General features: G+C 36.3%; 2 protein-coding genes across 2 annotated transcripts in view; one reads left to right on the forward strand and one right to left on the reverse strand.

Moving 5' to 3' along the window:
* The window catches only part of LOC142344140 (uncharacterized), a 29,626-nt gene extending 11,497 nt beyond the window's left edge, over positions 1-18,129 (reverse strand). The window contains exons 1-3 of the mRNA XM_075395664.1: positions 17,940-18,129; positions 17,284-17,472; positions 14,876-15,091 (exon numbers count right to left, since the gene is read on the reverse strand). Of these exons, the coding sequence (XP_075251779.1) occupies positions 14,876-15,091; positions 17,284-17,304 (237 nt within the window). The 5' untranslated portion in view covers positions 17,305-17,472; positions 17,940-18,129. The remainder of the gene's footprint in view (positions 1-14,875; positions 15,092-17,283; positions 17,473-17,939) is intronic.
* A 51-nt stretch (positions 18,130-18,180) lies between these two features.
* Positions 18,181-18,543, forward strand: part of LOC142345068 (uncharacterized) — a 63,563-nt gene continuing 63,200 nt past the window's right edge. The window contains exon 1 of the mRNA XM_075397149.1: positions 18,181-18,193. Coding sequence (XP_075253264.1) covers positions 18,181-18,193 — 13 coding nt within the window. The remainder of the gene's footprint in view (positions 18,194-18,543) is intronic.

Here is an 18,543-nt window from a genome sequence, read left to right on the forward strand (position 1 = left end):
ATTGACACGAACATTGTTCAGCTGCTCAAATTTTTCCATTTGATGGAAAGCCATTGGCATCATATGTTCCAACGGGTTGCTTTGCTCTGGGGTTTTCCGGTCCATACATTATGGGGTTTGTTTTCTGTCGCCAGGATGTATTGTCAGAAAATAGTTTGGGTCCAATGGTGTTATGGTATTGAGCGGTGTAGCAGTAGAGGAAGCATTTCTCATCCTGTCGATTCCGAATGTTAAGCAGATACCTACATCTAGCCAGGTCACCTGGAAGTGCTAAAAAGGATGATGCAGCGATCGGTTTTGTTCGGACAAACCGTATTTCTACATTGTCAATTCCATCTACTGTCCACCCGCTTCCATACGAAGCGAAGTTGTTCAATGCGAGAAGCATTTGTTCAACCATTCCAGAGAAACACGGATTGCTCAATCCTGTGAAGTCAACGCGTTGCATTTTTGAGTTGGCAAAAATTTTTATCCGGTCTGGTTGACTGTTTTAGCTTTCATCGCCTGAGGGCTTAATCAGTTCTATCTTTGCACTGAATTGTAGTTTTTGTGCATGAGTTTGGGTGTTGAGTTGAACAATTTTTTCAATCTCATCGCGCTTGCTCCTCATAAAACTTAGCAAGTCTATTTCATGTTGACTCACTGGTATGTCGTAGGTTCTCAGCACTCCATTGAATGCTTGTTCGGTGTGAAGAATGCCACAATTCCGATTGTTTTCTACGTCAGCGTTCCATACTGGTAGTCCATGATTATTGTTCATATGCTCCATGTATTTGAGGTTCTCGTCAAAGAACTTGTTGCAATATAGACAATATCGGGGGCGGTTTGAATTGTGCTGTTGTTCCATATGTGCCTCGAGCTCCACGACTTTTTCATGAGCAAATGCACACTCATCGCAAGTGAATAAGTTTGTTTGTACATATTGTTTATGTACTGCCTGCATGTGCCGACGTAGGCTGCGTTTATCCGATAGCTTTTTCTGACAAACAGTACACTTTTCAGAATTCATTGCAGCAATTCGAAAAGCAAGAAATATAAGACAGTAAGATAGCGAATGCTGGAGAAAATATATTTGTGGAAAGTTTTGTGAGTGTTTTGGAGAACAATTATGAAGAAAAGTTTAGATGAATTGATTTAAAAGTAAAGGCAAAAAGCAAATGAGAAAAATCTTGGGTTAGTTGGTCCACATTTTTACATCTCTCTCATCCAATCAGAGTTCGCGTCTTTTTTGTTTACTTTTAGAACTGAAAGCTACTGTTCCACAAAGAATGGTTGAGAGCAGCAAGTCTTCCAGACTGTTGTGTCAATAACACAAGTTCATTTGTCTACCTGTTTGTCTAGTTTTTGTTGATTCAGCGTAGGCGATCAGTTTTACTACTTGTTTGTCTACCCAAGTTTTTCTCAATTTTGATACCGCATACTAGCAACTTGTGAGAATTGTTTATTGATTGTTTGTCATGATATCAAAGAATCCAAGCTTCAACTGGTACTTATTATTATAGCCCGGTCTACTTTTGCATATTTGTTTATAGCAATGCTTCACATAGTTGAGATTTTTAACAACAGCTTAGTCCTACAAATTTTTATGTTAAATCTTGTTTTTAGATGAATCATGAGATAAATTTAAATTAATAACTGGTTTCAAGATACAAACACAAAGTTTTCATGTAAGAAAAGGGAACAACAACAAATACAAACTTCGATTTCTACAATAAGTTTGAAGAATGTTTTTTTTCGTGTTTTAGAGTCGAGATAATTTGATCGCCTTCTTGACGGGGGCATAACATTGATCCAATGGCGGTGTTTCATCAATGCTGACATCATCAAAAAAATTGTTGGAGAGCAACGAGAGGCTTTTTTCCCGGGTTGTTGTTTCTTCACTTGGCAACTGAGATTGATCAAAATTCCAAAAATGATCGAAATTCCAAAAAATGCTCAACTTCTTCTAGCTGTCCCAGTTGATTCTCCCAAACTTCAATGCAATCATGATCGTAGTCCGCAAAAAGTTTTTTTGTTCGTTTTGCCAATTTTCTCACATCTTGCTTTTTTGTTTGAATTGGAGTAATACATCCATAATACGATGGGCATATGGAGACTCTTCTTGTCTGAATGATTTTTCTGGCGTTCTTGTAAGCTGAAAAAAATCGTTCTGTTTGGTATATTCGAGAAATGGCTCAATGTAATTCACTGGAATAATAAAGCTGTTTTTCGTGTGCCTGTCTTGTCATCAAAGCTTTCTTTCACAAGGACAATATTTTTGAAGTTGTGACACATTCTCAAAAGAGTTCGAGTGTCTCGCTCACTCGTATTAGCAATTTCTAAATATTCAGCAGCCATATTGCAAGTGATGGATAAACAATTGCGATGGTCTTCTCTACTAATTGTCAGGATTTAAACAGTAAGAAAGCAAAAAGTTTTCTTTCGAAAGAGAATTTTATGAAGACAGCAGAGCCAATTACCAATTCCAGAAACAACAGAAATGAAAGTTTGTGTTCAGTAAGTATGCAACTGAAAGGAAAAGCAGGTTCAAAGTTGGAAGCAATTTCCAGAGAAAGGTTTTGTAACAAAATACTCTAGCACTAATGTAATGAGATGCCAAAGAACTGAAGAGTTTTCACAAATCTGATATTGAACAATGAGAAAGAGCAAAGGCGGAAAGAGTGAAAAAATGTTGCTGATCGATTTGTTTATTTGACTTAACCATTTCATCATTATTCCGTCATGTCTATAAATAGAATTACGTCATATTGACTTAAGCTGAACGGGGGTGCTCTCGGGAAATATAAATAGACTCCAGGAGGCGAGCTAGTTTATCCATTGCTAATGAAAATTTGTCAGTTTTTAGATTTAAAGGTCGGGACTTGTAAAACTGTTTTCTGCTATGGCCTTTATAATGCTTGGCCCGGCGATGTTGCATTAGTGAATGGAATATTTTAAATTGCCTCGGACAATTATGACAATGAATGGGTCTTGATTCAGCAGGGTATATTTTCTCCGATCTTTTGAATTTCGTATTTCGTATAAACATCAGAGCTGATATAGAGGAGTATAAACTTGTTTACACGCTAGGGTGGGTGGATTTGTTTGTTCAGCTGATATCTTGTCTAGACATGTTGGCGTGGGTTTTTAAATTGTTCACATTCCAATAAACGGTAAGGTATTAGTCATTTATCATTTCAGATTACTTTGATACAGTTTGTCTCAATATATGCAGCATTATGAGTAATGTTTTATCTAAGGATGCTGAGTACAGCGACTTTCATTTGGATCTCTTGCTCAATGAAAAACAGCTTGTTAAAGCTGCTGTTAAGACTTATCATACCACTGGCACCTACTTATCCTTGAAATTGTTCAAGGGTGATAGTGAACAGGTCGATTGGGATTTCAATCAAAAAATTACACTTTTGGCGCGAGAGTTTCGGTTGCTATGTCAGAACATAGAAAAACTAGAACAAAAGCTTGATCAACCAGTTGGCTTGATCGACTCACTTCTAAAAGCAGATTCAACTGATAACTCGAAGCGTCCAGCAAAACGGGCCGGCAAAACACTAACTCAGCGCCAAAAGAAGATACCAAAAACATCTGTAACACTCAATGAAGATTCGGAATAATTTCTTTTATGCCTTTTGAATTCGCTTCCTTTCATTGTTTATGCATTCATAGTTAGTTCATTAGCTTTGTTTTTTGTTCGTTATGGTTGAGGCAATGTATGAAAACAGTCCTGAGTATTTGCTTATCATTCATCCGCAACAGTTATGTATGGTTATCATTCATCCGCAACAGTTATCGAAGGTTGCACATTTGGCTCCAATCATTATCATGTTATGTATGAATTTGGTTCGCAAGATGATAATATATTCGATTCTCTTTATGTACCTGCAGTGATACCATGTCTCGTTAACTGTTTCAAATTACTTATTCAGCCTACGCAAAAAAACTTTGTTAAACGTGGTGCAGTAATTTCACGACTACATGTTGCTGTTGAGTACCTTTCAAAATCAACTTCGGCAGTTACCAAGAACAACCAGAAAAAATTTCCAGCACCATTGAGTGAGACAACTTCGAAATCTCTTAGTACTTTTGCGGCCAACAAACGTTCTTCTACACTCCCTGATGTTACTTTGAAACGATTTTGCCAGCTTATGCTAGGTGAACACTCCTCAACTCTTTATCAGATAATGGATATTCTGCTTAGTGGCCACGGAAGTTTTGTGCGAGAAACCTCAAACTCTTTCAAAACCTTTCAGCTTTGTAAAAATTGATATTCAAAAAGTGTTGTTGTTTGAAAATTAAATTTAATATTACTTCATATGTTTTACAAAAGCTAGAAACTCTAATTCATTTACATGAGGTATAAATGGAAATTTCTCACTATAAAAATAATGAACAATATATATGCAAAATAAACCACAAAGCTGGGAGTCTGAGGATTGCAATGGAGACTGAATGTCTCTTCTATGTTCCATGATATCCATCATTATCTCCAAGTCTTCACACTGTTGTAAACGGTTGGAAATATCCTTGTAGGAAGTCAAGGGTAGAGCCAATGGATCTGCAAAATATATTATTGGGTATGCATATCGTTTAGCTAGCACTACCCAGTGGGTACCAATAGAGTTGGATCGTGATGCATTAACAATAATAAATGTGTTTGCCTGCAAGTTCAGAGGATAATTGTCAGCGGCATAAACCCCTCTGAATTTGAATTTGAGGTGTTTACACTTTTTCACTTGAAGATGATTTTGGTCTTCGTCCATTAGTATGTGATCATGGGGAAAGCGTTTTTGGATGCGTTTCTTGCAGAGTCAATGTAGATCGTAGATGCTTTTTCCCCAAGAAAAAATATTTCAACGTTATGAGCTAATGCTGCATCAAACTTGAGTTCGACAGACAATGATGAATTTGTGAGCTCTGGATGAATAAAGTCATGAGTTGCCTCTTGAGTGCTGGTCAGATCAAATACCATTATATAATGGTTTGCGAACTCACTTAGAGGAATTCCGTGGCCATTTTCTACATAAGCCAATGCGCTCATTGAATTGTAGTACAACCTCTTGTTGTCAGTTGTTGACATTGGAGTTCCAGCCGTGGCAAAACCATTTCGATAAATGGTTATCTCTCTTAAACCAATTTTTTGATAATGGAATGGATTAGCGGTGTTGGTACCGATGAATGCTGTACCAACGCATAATGCAACAATGACTCTTCTGATTGGCTCTTTAGTGAAAATATCCTCATGTTTCCAGCTTTGTTGGCCTGTCGTAGCCAAGAATGTTTTAGTAATGACTTCATTGTATCGGTAAATTGCCGGAGTTTTCAATAATTTCTTTTCGATTGCACCAGAAACATTATCTGACACTGTCATCTTCCTGATAAATAAATTAGCCTCATCTATTTTAACCTTGTAGTGTTTCGCTGCGTCTTCGCTGATGACGGCAAAGTCATCTTGAGATCTTCTCATTGAAATGCGTAACGTAACTCCACTAACCAAATGTTACTCACATGAAAAGAAATCAACCGCCAACTTTCCATATAATGTTATGCGTGCGGATTGTCGCACTGTTCTTTTTCTTATATCTGATATTGCTGCTGGAATAGTGCCCCGGTTTTCCTCATACTCGTAACCCTGACATTTTAGCCAGGTTTTTTTTGCGTCTGTACCGTGAGAGAATTCAGTTTCTATGAAACTTTTGTGTGCATAGTGTCCATTAGCTGTTGAAATTTTGATACCATTTGCAGAAACAGTACAGTCGGCGAAAAGTGAATGAAGGATATTATTAGCAAAATATGGAAGATCACTGGCATTAGCGTCACCAGCTGTGTAGCGCAAATCCGTTCCATCTGTTTGAAGTATTCGACACTTGATCTCCAGGTAAATTTTTTGCAAGTCAATAAAATTGTTGCGATCACCAAAAACTTCAAATTCCAATGATGATCCTGAGGGTGAATAAAGCGGTCCTGTTTTTTGCTCGAATGATTGATCAAATGTTACCAGCAAAGGTGGTTTTTCAAATAAGTCTAAAGAACTGTGAGTGGCTTTAGATGGTATTACAATATTAGTTCGCATTTTTCACTCGCGAGAAAAAATCCAGACGACTCCTTTTTGGACGGGGTTTTCGAGAAATGATTCTTCTGGTTGAGATTTTTCGTTTTTGGTTGGAGCGAGGTCTCGTGTATTGTCGTCTTTTTCGTCTAATTATTTTACGACCTGATGCAATACGTGATTGAAGAGATCCACCTATTTGTTTGCGAGCTGTTTTGGCTACTGTACTTTTCAGTGCTTGTTTTGCTGACTTTCTTTTGGTTGCAACTTCTACTAACTCTGGTGTTCCCTGAACCAATAAGTCACGCCCAATCTTTTTCGCTGCGGGCCAGAGAAATTTGCGTGCTAATGGCAGAGCAACTCTTCCAATACCTGCAGCAAAGGCTCCAAAACCGCTGCCTCTTTGTCTGTAGTGTCCGGAAAAATGAGGCATTGATTGAGATGCTTGATTGCTGTAGTATGCCTCCATATCAAATAATTTTTTGAAGTTTTAGACTGACTATAACTTTTCCGGTTCCAGTAAAAGGAATTAGTTTTCCAGTTTCGTTTCTCAACTCTACCTGGATGTTCTGAATGTTGTTTGATAATATTGGCTTGTAATCCAAATTTGTGTAGGATTTGTGGTGTATGGGTGTCACTGTGTTTATGCTACCGTTTCTCAAACGTCTTTCAGACTCAATGATTTTTATTACCGGAGCTCTCACATCACCAACGTTCTGATTTTCAATTATATCAATGTATACAAATATTAGCTGTGATCCACAAGTAATATCAACTGGAAAATCTCCAACATGTCGGTTCAAAGAGTTGCCTGCATTTTCTGACTTGTAACCAATATGAATAAAACCATGATTCGAAATATCTCTTATTCTTTTAAAACCAAGAATACTGGGTACTTCTTCATCTTCGAATGACAAACCTTCGTTAGGTTCAAATTTCAAAACTAACTTTTGCGTTACAGTGTCAAAATCATAGTCAAACTGTTTCAATTGAGAGATTCGAAAAATTTCTTTCAGAAGCTCTTCTGAACTGTTGTATATACCTTTGCGAATTCTTCGAAGAAGTCCGTTGCGGTTATGTGAAGCATCAAGTTCAGCGCCAGAACTGACATACGCAACTATTTCGGCTGAGTTTACATTATTGATGTTTGATGGAAATGATATTGAAGCAAGGGCAACTTGCCGATCTCCATCTAACTGTAATGGTTGGGCAAGTTAATTTCGAAACTTGGCCATAGTATTATTGGTAAAAATTCCCATTGATGCATTCGATATCAAATCAATAGTAAATTCTTTATTAATACTCATGTTTAGTCTTCGACAGGAATGACGTTCACTTGGACTAATTCTGGTTCATAAAATTTACCTTCAATTATAACATTGTTTGCGTCTATAAGGTTGTATGTTGGTGGACTGAGGGTGGCAACCTTGAATACTGTGAAGACTTCGTCTGTGTAATTTTGTTTATAACCTTTCCTAAATATTTCGTCTGGCTTTGCAATCCGAACCAGGTCTCCTTCTTCGTATTTCGGCTTGTACTTTTTTGTGCTAATTGCTAGGGATATTAGAAAGGGTTCATGTTTTTTAAAAGTTTTATTAGGTGCAAGTTCGGTAACACGATTATCACGACTGTTTATAGTATTTACAAACTGGGGCAATTCCTTAATATATGTCCAAGTCCAATTTTTCTCCAGGTATTTGTGAATAATGTTTTTGAGCGATCGAATATTCCTCTCAGCAAATGCCGACTTGGTTTCGTTTTCTGTTGTATATAAATGAATCTACTTATTTTCACAAAATTTTTTGAATTCACCTTTAAACTCGGATCCTTTGTCTGTCCAAACCCTTTCTGGTTTTTTCTGCTTTATCATTTTTTTGAACGCTTCAACAGCGTCTTTTGCATATAAAGCCTTCATTGGTAGCACTCGTAGGTATCGCGATAAAACATCAACAGCCACCAGAAAATATTTGACTCCATTGTTGTGTTGGGCAATTTTATCCATATACGCCACATCGACAGACCAGATTTCGTTTATTCTGTATGCAACAGCTTTTTGTCTCGGAAAAGTTTTTCTGAATTGTCTGTATTTTGTGTATGGGGCTTTCGACTGAAGGTATTGAACCACTTTGGATCTTGGTAAACCACTGGTTTTCTTCAAGTTAGCAATGCTACCAAAAGCTGCAGTACCTTTTGTGTATAATTTGTTCAATTGTTTAACGTGAGAGGAAGTAATTTGTCCACGAGCTAGACGATTGGATTTCGTCTTTTGCATCTTCAAAGCTTCCTTCATCGTCGCCAGAAGCTTTTGATTCTTCTGTTCTCGAGACTCCTGATTCTTCATTTTCTGGTTCATCCTCAAACAACTGTAACTTTTGGTTTAGTGATAAGGCGAGAAATTTTTTTGCGTATGTATTACAAGTTAATTGTGAACTGATATCTAGAAAAGTCAGGATTTTGTAATGTTCAAGTGAAAGCTTAGATGTTGTTTGTTGTAGATCGTAAAGAAAATCTGCGACAAGAATTCCCGTGCTTGGCTTATTAACTACTAGCCTTGATGTCTGATCCAGCGATAGCGATTCTGACTCTTCTACTTTTTCCAATATTATGCTCGCTTTTTCAAACTTTTTTTCTGTCAAGGTGTTTAATATCTCTCAAAACTCGCTCCCTGGTTTCAGTTGAAATTTTTGTATCAATTTTGTCATCTCTAGTCTCATTCAACTCATCTTTGACATTCTCCAAAATATTATCTGTCTGCTGTTGCGTGTCTTGTTGTGTGGTAGAAGGTGCTGGTGGAGACTTGCTTCGTTGCAACAGTGATATTTGTTTTGCTTTCTCTCGGACATTTTTATTGTTGAGAAGTTGAGCAATTTGAGGTTGTTCATTCGCATACATTCGGCGAGGAATTAGCACAAATTCTTCAGTGTGCATTTTGCTCCAGAAAAGCAATACAAGGTAACGCAATGAGTTTAATTAGACGGATTCCAGAATCTGATCGAAAAAGTTTGATTCTCTCACTTTTTTCAACTCGCCTGTCTGCAAGTTTACGTAGTGGTTTCTCGAATTTTTTTAATTCTACTTTATTATTGGTACAACTCCAGAGAGTACGTTCATCACACAGTCACTCAAAAACCAAATGAAATCGCCCTGATGTAAGGTTTTTATTTGAGCTGTGTTCTCATTCCTGTTATTTGCCCATTGCTTGAGCATAAGCAAATGTTTCGTTTTCATTTGTAATTGTTGTAATGACTGCCTCAGGGGACGAAATGTAAAAAATAGAAGGATCCGGTCCAATAAGTTGCGATGAAAAACGTAAACCCTGGCTGGTTTTTGGGTCGAGATCAATCATCAAATGTACAAAGGGCTCTGCAGTTGCTAGTTTGTATGCTTCTTTTATCAATTGGAGAAAATTCAACTGTTTTCCAAGATACTCAATTTGTTGAATGTCACGAAGCGACTTGAATAGTATTATGTGTGTTGTATTCAGATCAATAGTTCTGGACCATTTGCTTTGATGGAACAAATTATGCTTGATGTATATAACATGTAATTTGCGATGACGTCCTGAGGTGGCTATTTTTACAAATTCTTTGTTGTTGAAGATTTCTTCACATGAATCGTCATAGATAAGCAGACAGTGCGATAGGTTTTTTGTTATATCAAAGCCTGAGTATTTTAGAAACTCAATCCCTGGTATAACTCGTTGCATATCTTTGAAAAGCGGTTGAAACTCTTTGTAGAAATAATAAATTTTCTCAAAACGTGGATAAAAGGTCGAATCTTTTAGCATTCGAAACAAGAGTTCTGTTTTATCACAACCACTTGGTCCTACAATTGACATGAATACCCTGTCATGTGTAAGAATAACTTTGTTCATAATTTGGGATTAGGTAATATGTAACCAACTAGACCTGATAAGAGAGCAATCCAAATTGATTTCTCTTCACAGCTTTCTGATAATAGAAAGAGCATAGAGAAGCAAAGAATGATCATTAAGACAATGATACTCACTTGAACAAAAAATATTACTTCGGACCTTGGCACTGTTGAATTTGAACAACAACGCCATGGGGGTCTCTCCTTGTTGTTTACATCAAAGACCAAGTTGCTGATACCGGCGTCAGCCTCGTCTCTTTGACTCATTGGAGAAAAATAATTAATTGAAAAGTGAATTGAATCAAGAATGATATAGAATGTTAAATTTTTGAATTATTCACTGGGCAACTGTTTCATGTAACAGAACTCAAACAAATTGAAACCTTTAATATGACTTTTTATTTCTAGTTTATAACAAACAGGTGATGAGTCATTTTCTTTGAACGATGGTTGACTGAAGACTTTTTCAACTTCGGGGCGTTCCAAGACATATAACCGCAGCTCATTCGGCATCTCTTTTACTGATAGCTCACGTTCTGGTGGTGTTTTCTTCAATCTAAATTGAGGAACTTTTTTGTCCGCCCATTGCTTCCAACGTGGGATCCGCTGCTCTTTGGGGGACTGCATAGGCTTCTGGTTTGTTTTAATCATAGCCATAATTGAACTGATTCCGAAGTTCTCGAGCTCTCTGCTTATTTTTTACGTACAACTGGAAGTGATAGAAATTATCTATCACGGGCAGGAAAGCTCTAAAGCTGTCTAGCTCGTCGGGAGAGAGAGTAATGGTTGCAAAATAACGTTTTGCTACTGTGCTATAAAGCGAATTGTAACGAGGTTGTTGTGCAGCGTTTGGCTTATTGTTGAGATAGTTCGCTCGGTTCTGGTGATCACTTGAAAAATTATTCTGTATTGGTGGAGAGGGATCCTGAACTCTGTTGAATATTACAATAGGTTGATCGTCAAGTGGAGTCAAGCAAGTGAATATCTTCAAGTTGTCTGACAGATAGGTTGTTAAAGTTAATGTGTCTTCTCTGTGCATCACTTTGTGTCCACTGTGAGAATATTCGTGCTTTACGTTCCGCGCAGTGATTTGATAATTGATTGTTTGTTGAACGAAAATTTGAATGAAGATAACAGGGGGGTACTTGTGCTTCTGATATTATCTCTGAGATTCGGGGAAAATTTAGATCCTCTAGATTATAAACAGTTTTATGTAAAAGCTTACTGAGGAGCTCACACTTTTCAATGCTTTTGGCAAAAAAATTTTTCCGGGTGAATCGGAAACTGAAACTCTGATTGTTTTCAAATCACAGTAAGGTATATCACCTTCGTCCCAATCAAGACCGTGTAGGTTGTTGGTCAGCCAAATAACAGTTTGTCTATCGTGTTCGGGTAAATCAGCGAATTTAAGTGGGGGTTTGAAAAATATTATATCGTTGTAACTGGAACACAAACTGAGCTCTTTTATAATGAATCCAAGTGACTTGAGTTTGAAACCTTCGAGATCGAGGACAATTATATTTGTGGTTTTGCTGCCAAAATTCTCTAGCATTCCAATTCACGAAACAAATGTGAATGAAGAATTTTCACTGATAGAATGAATAATATTCCTGTCAAGTGGCCAAAAAGACAATTGTTTACTGGTGAGTAACGGAAAGCGTAAACATATCCAGGGCCTTTATTTCTGCAATCTTTTATAAATCCAGCGGCGTCATGCAAGGCAGCATGAAGTAGTAGCACTTTGCTTCGTTTCAGTAAAGGATCTAGTCTTGAATTATCAATTCCAATGAAACCACCATAGGGTCTGAATTTAAGTGCTATTTCTCCGTCAACTTCTGGATCTAACAAAGAACAAGCAGCTACGAAATATAACTGTCGATAAGATATGTGCGTATAATTTATGTTACCTCTCAGTGATAACACTTTTTTGTGAATGAGCTTGATGACCTTTGTTCCTATTGTGTTCATTATTTACTGTTTACTCAACGTGAGCGTTTAGAGTTTGTGTTTATAAATCTTTCAATTCTGATTGGTCGTCAAGTCGAATGATAAATCCAGCACTGCGACTGGTCAAATTAATTCAGAAAGTTTCGGGACCCTGAACATGTTTGGGCAGGATCCAATAACTCTCTACTTAATATATCATTTATCATCTTATACATCTTCTAACAGGTTAGTTGTTTTACTGTTGTTATCACCAATTTAGGTATGCATTTATGGACATAAGTGATTATGACCATAATTGTGTACATACCTACGTGAGAACTTGTACAACTTTGGGGTTTTCATCAATGTGTATGTATGTATGTATGTATTTATGTATGTATGTATGTATGTATGTATATATGTATGTATGTATGTGTGTATATATGTATGTATGTATGCATGTTTGTATGTATGTATGTATGTGTGTATGTATGTATGTATAAATGTATGTGTGTATGTATGTATGTATATATACATGCATGCATATATACATACATACATACATACATACATAAATACATACATACATACATATATACATACATAAATATATACATACATACAATACATGCATACATGGTATACAAATTTACAATACATACATATATACAATACATACATATATACAATACATACATACATACAAACATACATACATATATACATACATAAATACATACAAACAATACATGCATACATGGAATACATATTTGCAATACATGCATATATACAATACATACATATATACAATACATACATACATACATACATACATACATACATACATACATACATACATACATACATACACACATACATACATACATACATACATACAAAAATACATACAAACATACATACATATATACATACATAAATACATACATACATACAATACATTCATACATGGTATACATATATACAATACATACATATACACAATACATACATATATACATACAAACATACATAAATACATACATACATACATATAATATACATACATAAATACATACATACAATACATGCATACATTGTATACATATATACAATACATACATATACACAATACATACGTATATACAAGACATACATACATACATACATACATACATACATACATACATACATACATACATACATACATACATACATACATACATACATATATACATACATACATACATACACACACACACACCTACATAAATATGTGTGCAAAAAAACTTCCATATTTGGTCAAAAACAGGAAAGACACTTTTCGCATTGTGTTCGAAAAGGAAGTGTCCCATCCCGTTGTAATTTTACAGAAAAAATTACGTTGCAGAAAATGTCCCAAAAGTATCCCCCCTAGGGGGGACACTTTATGCATTCCAATCTTAATACAGTGTCCCCCCGTTGAGACCCCTGTCAGCTTTTTATACTACTTATGATATAGATTGGACACTTTTTAGACCTCATTTCCATTCAATCAGCTTAGTTTAAACAGGCTGTAACTTGCGTAATCTTATTCATACGGGGCAATCAGACTTAGATTGACAATTTGCGTCAAAAAATTGCATCGCCAAAAAATTAGCTGGAAAAGTTTTGCCAACGCAACATTTGATCAAACACAAAAAGAGACAGACAGTCTAAATACAAGTTAAATAACGCTTCGTTTTGTTGAAAATTCTCCATGGTTTTCAATTTTCTAAGGGAATTGAACAAAAAAGTTTTCTCCCACAAGTCGGTTCACAGAAGACAAAACAAAGGAAGTCCAGATATTCGTCCAAATGATTATCACGTTTGCATCCCGAGTCACGGCATTTCACCGCATTTCTTACAAATATTCGCATTTTTTTTAAAAAAGTTTGCCGCATCGACTTTTGTGGCAAATTGATAAAAGAAAGGCGGTGAAAATGGTGAAAGCAGTGAAAAATGTAATTCACCGCTTTTCACCGCATTTCATACAAAAATTCACCTTCTTTGCTGTCCAACGTTCACTCAATCTGATTTTAATTCGCCAGAAATATTAAAGCAGTAAGTGACAGTTGGCGCAGTGGAATATGAAGTTGAAGGCATTCAGGAGGTCAGCTGTTCGAACCCCCTTTAAGGGAGCTTCTTTTTAAAAAAATACTTAGAACGCGGTGACAACAAATAATTCACCGAGATTCACCGCATTCACCGCAAAAAGATGTAGGAAATATGCGGTCAAAATTATTTTTTTCGCCGCTTATCATCGCATTTCTTACGCAAATTCACAGCCAAACCTCGACCCGGGATTGTTGCACAATTATTTATCATTTCATTGCAAAAACAGAGGCATTGCGAGACAAAAAGTACTCTCAAATGACCAAAGCAGCAGCTCAAATATTTCTCTTTTTTTTTCTAAGAACATTAACATCTCTCATAAAAAAAGCCAATGAGTTAACTTCTGTTTAAATTTTTAGATATAAATAAATTCGTGCTTACTTCGCTTAATATTAACTTTCTCTATTATCTTTAAATAGTAAACAAAGCTCATGTTTAGTTTCCTTTCACAGTTATTTTGAGTACCGGACATATCACAGACTTAATGCGTATTTGGTACAGCCTGTTTGAATGTTTCTGCAGTTCATTGATTCCTAGTTCTTATTGAGGAGTTAAAAAGAAATGATTTGAAAAGTCTGGCAGCCAGGGTTTTGAGGATAACTAATCAGGAATACGGAATTGGTTGACAATGATTTGAAAGTTTTCAGAATTAGCTCATTTTTCATTTTCATTTAGGAAGAAATCTGTAAAACGGTTCAAGGAAAATTTTGAAAAGATCACTTACAGACAGATCGTACGATCATTTTCAACCATATCTGTGCCGAGGTAAAATTTTGAAGGTTACCGGCTCTTCTTTTTCCAATTAAGCACGAATGACAGTTCCAAATTTTGAAACTTTAAAACAGAATGGTCGATAAATCTAGAATTTAAAGATTTAATGAGAGAGAGACTTGAGGCATATACCGATGAGAGCGAAGACTGCATGTCGCTGTGTCTCCTCTCGAATGATGTGATGATGTCTCTCCTCTGTATCTCCCACTGTTCCTCCATTTCCGCCTCCTCCTCCACCTCCCTCTCTTCAATCACCCTCTCCTGCCTCCCCACTATCTCTTCCCGCTCTCCCTCACTCTCCACGTCCTCAAGCATGATCTCACGCTCTATCTTGGCACGCTCTCGTCTCTGAAACAACAACTGTATTGAAGAGTTACCTGTAAAAAATCAATAATTTTGCAGAACTAAGGTGAAATATTCCCAATGAATCGAATTCTTGGTAATCCTGGCGGAAAAACCCGGAAAGTCACCATTCCCATTATATCCCAGAGATTTTTAGAACTTCCCGATAAGAACTTAGCAGGGTGTTCGGAAATTTGTGAAACGCGTTACTTCTCGCTTCTTGTTCATGAACCCCGCTGGGATATTAACAAGGAAAAGTGAGGGTAATTCAGCTTGAACTTTTAGATGAAAACCCCGCTTTTACTGTTAAATTCCCGACGGGAATTTTACAGGGACGACTTGGAAGGTAAATTTTTTCGGATTGTTTTTCACCCTCGCGTTTCTTACAAAGATCTAACACCTCGGCCAAATTCTTTATAGTGCCAGTAGCGATTATCAGGAATTATATTTGAAATTTCAAACTTCATCTCGGCATTGCGCAACAAAACAGCACATTTTGACACCCCGTTTTAAGCTTGGAGTTGTCAACGGGTGTGGGCCACAGCTCCGCTTTTCAGAGTACAAACTAAAAAAACTACAATTATAGAAGATTCTGAAAGCGTTTTCTACTTAATATTTCATCTAAATCTAATCAAGCGATTTTATAAAATACTTCCAGTAGAATTGTAATGAGGATTTTGAAAAAGTTTTCTCTTTACTCGTTGTACTGATTCTATGTCAACACCATTATAGTGAGACTAAAGTTTGGGACTTTTGTGGGTGGCGATCCCATAATCTCTTAATTAATTGCAAGCTGAGAAAATGGCTTCTTCAGCAGAGCTTTGGTACAACGGTAGCATGCCTGGTCGGTGCTCTGGAGATAGTAGGAGCGAGTCCTATCAGCTCTAATTCTTTAGCAGCACATTTAGTTAGCTAATATCACAGTTGGGTTGTAACAGTTCGAAACCCTCAGAAGATATCCAAGTGTTGAAACTATGCAAATTTAACGCTTAAAAATGATATAATCCTATAAGATCAGTGTTCAAAAATGCAACTACTATGTAATATCTATAATAAAGAACGCCGAATTTAAGTGATAACTACGTTTGAAAATGCTCAAATATTATTCGGCCTGCCATTAGAAACTCAACTGTTATATAAAATATGCACTTAAATTCTTTTTATAGCAAGATAATTGCTAGAATAATGCGTGGAACTTTCTAACATTTGAACGCTAAATACCACTTATATTAGATAGTTTTACCAATATTCCACGGCACAGGTATGATCATTTTTGATAAAGGCTAAAATTGTTGTCATTTTAGGATAAGACTTCGGCCCGCTCAACTTGTTTCAGATATAGCCCGTTCATTTCTAGTCATGATCAGACTTTAGACAAACATTTATCAGTGTCTCCAAACCGTTTATTTATGAATGCACTGTACATCAGGTTCTTTTTAAATGTCTATTCTAGGGTCGAGGTTTGGTCAAAAAATAATGTTAAGATTAGCTGTGAAAAAAAAAAGTTTTTCACGGCAAAGCGCCCGCATCTTTAGCATTGATTGCGGTGAATTCTTGTAAGACGTGCAAATTTAAGCGTTGAATAATTTTTTTCATCCCATTTCTTGCAAATCCGAAACTGCTGTAAACGGTTGCGAACCTCTCACCTCCTGCAGGTCAACAACTTTTCATCCCACTGCGCCATCTGTCACTCTCTTCAATTATATTTCCTGTGATTTTAAGATAAGTGTTGAAATTGGCGGTGAATATTTGTAAGATTTGCAATTTTAGCGGTAAAAAATTTTTTCACTTCATTCCGCTGGTAGCGGTGAATTTTTTTCCACTGCATTCTGCTGGTAGCGCTGAAAAAATTTCTTTTACCGCTTAAGCGGCGAAAAAAAAATTTCACCGCTTAATAATTTTTTTCACTGCATTCATCGCATTGAGCGCAAATATTACACTTTTTACTCAATTTCGCCGCAAATCTTATATCTTTTAGCGATTTTTAGCGGTAACACCTCGACCCGGGTTTTAATAAACAATGTTGAACGATGCGCTGATAACTGAAATTCTTACCATTCGCCACATTTACCGCACTTCTTATATTTTCTAGAGATCTTTAGCGTTGACACCTCCGCCCTGATTCGACAATGGTGTAATTATGTAATCTAATTAGATGTAAGAACTAAATTTATCTAATAGCACTCAATTTCAGTTACCAATTCCCACATAGCCTTCATTTCTGCTTCCAATTTAGTCCGACAAACAGACAGCTGTTCCTCCAAATCCGCCCTCAGTTCCCTGTACTGTTCCTCTTCTTCCTCGGTCAGCTGTCTGTCCAGCTGTCTTGTCTGCTCATTCACTTCTTTCAGCTCTGACTTGATCTCGTCCAGATCAGCTAGCAGGGCCTGCTCATTAATAACAGAGGCTTAGCGAAACCTTGATCAACAACAGAGTCGTGAAATTTACTGATGAACTGCAATTAAGGCTATTAAAAGTGTGCAAAATTGGTACATGAGATACACTTTACAAAAGAAGAAAAAGTCTGATAATAAATAATAGTAAAAAAAAATTTTATTTCATAATGCTTGAGATTTACTAATAGCAAAAAAGGACCATTTTACTTCATGATTTCTTTGTTTCGAGACTTTGAGTTATGTCTGTCGCATTTGTGACTATTTCTTAAGTTAATCATATAACTGTAACCTATTAAACTTATGGTAACCTTAATACTAGAATCTTGCACCAGAATGCAGAATTGATATCGAAAACGAGTTTCGGCACACCATAATTCGCAGGTAGAATACAATATTAAATACCGGAAATTCTGATGTGTAAAGAATTCATTGTTGATTAGTTTAGTAGTATCCTTTACCCGTATTTCAATTTCAACAGCCTCTTGTTTGAGTTCCAGTTCCAGAATCTTCTGCTGTCTTTCTTCTTGATATCTCACTATCTGTTCTTCCACCGTCTGCACAAAACAACCTCAAACTGTGGATTCAAGTCCACAACAAAAACGGCCAAAAAAGGTTAAAACTTCATTGAATTGAAGTGCCAGAGTCCGCAGCTTATAAGACCAAAACCTACTGAAAAGGCCAGTGTAAGAAATCGCTCTGATGTTTTTATCGTGTAGGTTACGATAAATCTCTTTTGAAATCAAATTAGCATCTATAGGTTATAAATCGTCTGATTCTTACTTTGCACGACAATTTATCAGAACTAACAAGATAATTCTGCTTTATACGACCTTTTAGGTTTTATGTCACTATAATATTTTATCTTTAAATATCTTTTAAGTTAGGAGTTCATAGGATCCATAAATAGTTTGTGAGATCGTATATTATTTGATGAGCTTCTTCAAGACGAAATGAAGCTGATTGCCATCAAATAATGACTACAACACAAATGGATCTTTATATATTAGACAGATGAGATTCTATCTGAAGGATAAATTTTTTGCCTGAAAAAAATTGCACTAT

Source organism: Convolutriloba macropyga, chromosome 8 (genome assembly GCF_964194025.1).
Source record: "Convolutriloba macropyga chromosome 8, txConMacr16.3, whole genome shotgun sequence".
Lineage (NCBI taxonomy): Eukaryota > Metazoa > Xenacoelomorpha > Acoela > Convolutidae > Convolutriloba > Convolutriloba macropyga.